The 4,748-nt window shown below is 35.4% G+C and overlaps 1 protein-coding gene across 5 annotated transcripts in view; it reads right to left on the bottom strand.

The window, feature by feature from the left end:
* LOC117120775 (fibropellin-1-like) overlaps positions 1 to 4,748 on the bottom strand; it is a 29,507-nt gene that overhangs the window by 22,688 nt on the left and 2,071 nt on the right. For 4 of the 5 annotated variants that reach the window (XM_033265861.1, XM_033265859.1, XM_033265858.1 and 1 more), the window contains exons 4-7: positions 4,030 to 4,219; positions 3,494 to 3,610; positions 3,060 to 3,173; positions 2,000 to 2,113 (exon numbers count right to left, since the gene is read on the bottom strand). In XM_033265861.1, coding sequence (XP_033121752.1) covers positions 2,000 to 2,113; positions 3,060 to 3,173; positions 3,494 to 3,610; positions 4,030 to 4,219 — 535 coding nt within the window. Of the gene's footprint in view, positions 1 to 1,999; positions 2,114 to 3,059; positions 3,174 to 3,493; positions 3,611 to 4,029; positions 4,220 to 4,482; positions 4,571 to 4,748 lie in introns of those variants that run through there. The other variant, XM_033265860.1, reaches the window with a different exon arrangement.

Raw genomic sequence — 4,748 nt, forward strand, 5'->3', positions numbered from 1 at the left:
GTACACGATCTATGCCCTGGGCTAGGCTTAGCTTGCTGTCGTCACTCTGCTACGTATACTACACTACAACCGCATAACAAAGAAAGCGACCCACGTGGTGCATTCTTAAATATTACACACATTATTTAATTGTATTCGACGATAACACGATATCATTGATTAAACGATCTAACTAGGCTTACCCTTGCATCGCAGTAATACTGAACTAGGCCTAGCTTAGGCCTCATGTTTTTGTGGAAAGCTAGATAGTCGTTATGTACCCGACAGTCGGCTGCCTTCAAAGGGTACATTGCTGCACAGCCAACTGTCGGGGATATACTGTAGTACCTTCATATGACTACTCATACGTATACAACAGAAACAAACGTTTGCATGGGGATATGGACTAAGTGAAAAATGGAGATCTAAATGAAGAAACGATGTATTTCAGCAAGTATAAAACATTTTAGTTTTATTTTAGGCCTTCTTCAAAATACCTATGCCTACAGCAGATGATTTTTTTGCCGTAAAACCAAAATAGTTTCATCCATGCCGACATTCCGGTCGGTTAGCGTGAGCCCTGACTGAACTCTGCAGAAACTTCACATCGATCTTCGCATCGCGATGTAAAACAAAATGTCGGAAAACTTTTCTTTGACGCATGCGTATTTGCATAAATGTCTACACACACACATACACACTACACACAATAAAAAACATAGGAAATAGCAAGAGTGATTACAATAGTTCCTATTGCATTACATGCATAGGAACTAACAATAAAAATTATTATGAAACATACATATATAAACTTGTAATAATTTTAGTTGGCTTCATACATGTAAATAATAAATAATAGTAATGAAAATAATAATAAGATAACACTGAATTAATGTTAATACAAAGTTTTCCAATGTAATAAAAAATTAAACAACTGGAAAAGGCAACTGGCTTACCAAGACATATTTCACAGTTAACCCCTTCATAACCAGCAGGACAGTTACAAAAATAACTATTAACCAAATCAACACATATACCCCGATTTCGACACGGGGTGCTATCACATTCATTAACATCTAGAAAAAAATGATAAAATTTAATATTACATTCATAATATACTGATTAATGAATTAATTTTATTTGTGGCAAAGACAAGCCAAACCAGTCACTTGTCGCAAAATCGATTTTGAGTTGATAATACAGTACTGAGAGTAAAATAATAGCTATAAAATGGTAAAAAGAATCATTCAAATTGGACATTTCATTATGAAGTTACAAGCGTTTAACCACACAGCTGTTTAAAGAACAATATATGAGAAATCATCCTACATAGTTTTAACATTGAAAATGGGGAAAATAACAGCATAGGATAGTGTGTAGTTATATAAAGGTTAGTTTAGTGCAGTAAAATAGATTTTTAAAAATTTGACATTTTAGCATGTTTTGGCCATTTTCCCTGAAACACGATTTGCGACGAGTGAATGGTTTGGCTTGTCTTTGCCACATTTATGAAATATTTATCCATTACCAACTTTGTTGTCCTGTCACCATCACTGTCACTATACTACTACAGCTGCAGCTGCTGTTTCTACTGCTACTGCTGCTGCTACTGCTACTACTACTATAATACTACAACTATTAATACCAGGTAATAAAAGAATTATGCTTCATTATACATCAATTTGGTATTTTATTACTTTAAATATACATTTTTCAATTTTTAAGTATATTTTAATTCTCGTCCATTAGTTGCTGGCTGGTAGGTACGCACTGCTTCCATCGCATCATAGATTCATAAGCCAACTTAAATAATTAAAGCCAATTTAAAAAATTAACAAGCACAGGCAATATTTTAAAGAAACATTATTCTAATAGAAAATTTGGAGTGTATCATTTTAGTTTCATGCGTCCATTGACATTTCTGTAAAATTATGCATGGACTTATGTTGCTTAATGTAATAGTAATTTATTGTGTTAACTTAATGCTGTGACTAAATGATATCAATTAATGAATGCTTACTGTCTTCACAATCAGGACCTCTGCAGCCAGGTGGACATTGACAAGTGTATCCATTCACATCATCACGACATGTCCCACCATTCTTGCAGGGCATGCTTACGCACTCATTTACGTCTGAAACAAAAGAACATCATTAATATTCTGTTATGGAAAACACTGTTAAAGCTGGGCACACAATGCACCGTACTGCGGTCATACAACTGTCGGCCAAAAAAACCGACTTCGCTCCCTGTGAGAGCAAGACGACGAGACACTGTCTGCTGATAGTCAGTGCCTGTCTGAAGAGAACGTAATTAATAACGATCTTATGCGCTCACGTCGTGGTGCTACATTATTCCATATGGAATGCTGTGCATTTTGCTAATGTACTTAGGAAAAGTGATTTATCAACAGTTGTTTTCGCACCTAGAAGTACAGTACAAGTGGACGATTAAAGCTGCAACGTTACTGAATTTTTCCGCAGGGACCTGTGTATATGCACCTATAACAAGAGATAATATTGTTCAGTGTAGACGTCTCTACATTATACTATATAAGTCAACTGTTATTTGAATTTGAACTGTAAATTAACCTTCCAAGTTTTATTTCTGAAAATATTGCAATTTTTTAATGGTTACATGTTGAAAAATTAAACGTGTACTTGGTACCAAAAACCGCAATCCATACACTTACAAATTGCACAACTAATAAAAATAGAGGTTTTGGCGGCCGGGGGAAAGAGTAGAAAATTGCGCCCCCCCCCCAACTTCCCCTCAATTATAATTATAATATTGTGAAATAAATTGATATTGGTTGTATAGGCTTTAATTTTTGACACGTTCAAAGGCTTATTAAATCGATTCTGATTGTTATTATTATCTGGAAAATATTCATGCCTGACGACAGATAAATTTTGTCATGCTTTTCTAAAAAGTGGTATTTTTTTTACGATCATTCTCCCATTTCAGCACCCTCCCCCCCTTGAAAACCTGGCGCCCGGGGCACGTGCCCCTCCCTTGACTCGCCCTAGCTACGCCACTGATAAAACAGTTCACCCAGTGAATTAATGATTACAACTTACTGGCTTCGCAATGAACGCCGACATAGCCTGCCATACACACACAAAAATACCCGTTAACCTGATTATTGCACACTCCCATATTACGACATGGGTGGCTTGTACATTTATTAACATCTGGAAACAAAAGAATCATATTAATTGCGAAAAAGGCGATCAAATTAACAATAATTTTCTAATTTATCAACTCTTATATTTATACACTTATGAATTATAAGATAAAAACAATAAATAGTGGATGTGTATTTTGATACTCATCCAATGATCCATGCAAAAATTTGCATGGATAATTGCTATAAATAATTTTATGAACCAATGGTAAATTCTTACTTATATAATATGAGCATTATGAAACCAGTGACTTATAGTGAATGTTATTTTTTAGTGTTATATGACTGTAATACTAAAAATATCAATTTATCAATGTGATTACTTACTATCTGTACAATTGCGTCCCGTCCACCCAGGTGGACATTGACAAGTGTATCCATTCACACATTCAGTACATGTTCCACCATTCTGACAAGGATTGCTTATAAAACACTCACTGGTGTCTACAAATGATGAATAATTATCATTAATAGTTCTGATCAGTAATATTGCAGATATTCAAGTTTTTATAATTTTTTATTAAAGATAATGTCTGTGGGAAGAAATACTATGTCAATGGCAATGGTTATGTAACCAACTCAGTCAAAGAGGAGGGTCTGCATGAGTGTGTGTGTGGGGGGGGGGGGTTGTCTGGGAATTAAAAAAAACCCTAAATTGTTGTATTTTCCCGGGGGATTCACCAAACTGGACCACTTCCAAGATATTTGGGACGACATCTGTCAGACTATTAACATTAAAAATTGAATAGCTTACATCATATACTTATTCAAAGTATTAGCTTTCAAATAAAAACTTAGAATAAAAGTATTTTAATATCCAATTATCATTTGAAATATATATATAAAATTTCATTTTACTTTACCTGCAACAAACGAAATATTAAAACCAATATGTCTGATATTTCCAGTCACAAAGACGAACCACACGTCACTCCCTTGAACGGAAAATGTGAATGGGACATGAGTGTTACTATCGTTTCTAATTTGCTTCAAGTCTGGTGAGTCATAATCTACTGAACAGCCAGGTCCATAGTACAAAACATCTGTCATAAACTGCAGAGAAAAACAATAAGCTATAACATAGAGGACACAAGTCTGGCATACTGTATTTATGCTTTATACACCACTGGTATAACACAAAACCAAACCAAGAGTGAAATGCCGATTTAATGTTAAAATGCTTATTTTTTCTACATCAACCTGAAATAATATTCCAGTAATATTCTCTATACACACTTCACACAATTTTATTTCATAATGCTTTCCATAATGGAGTTGAATTGCTGAGCAGTTAAAACGGCGGCACCAAAACGTACCATAAAATTATCGGCTCCGGATCAAACAGCAGGCTCGCCCATGGTTCTGAAGAAGTCATCTGTGCATGTGAGAATGCGTAAAGTAGTTCTCCTTGTCACGTGGATTCTATGACGCAATTTGGCCAAATCTAGCTGTGCAGGGAACGTAGGGCGGTCACACAAGTGATTCTGTTTTAGCGTTGCCTCATGGCGCAAATCAACATTTCCCTATTGAGTCTCCAAGGAGGCACCACGTTAATTAAGGGTCAATGGGGGGGGGGGGGGAG

Source organism: Anneissia japonica, unplaced genomic scaffold (assembly GCF_011630105.1).
Source record: "Anneissia japonica isolate Jap-2015-1 unplaced genomic scaffold, ASM1163010v1 scaffold69_len1423075_cov170, whole genome shotgun sequence".
Lineage (NCBI taxonomy): Eukaryota > Metazoa > Echinodermata > Crinoidea > Comatulida > Comatulidae > Anneissia > Anneissia japonica.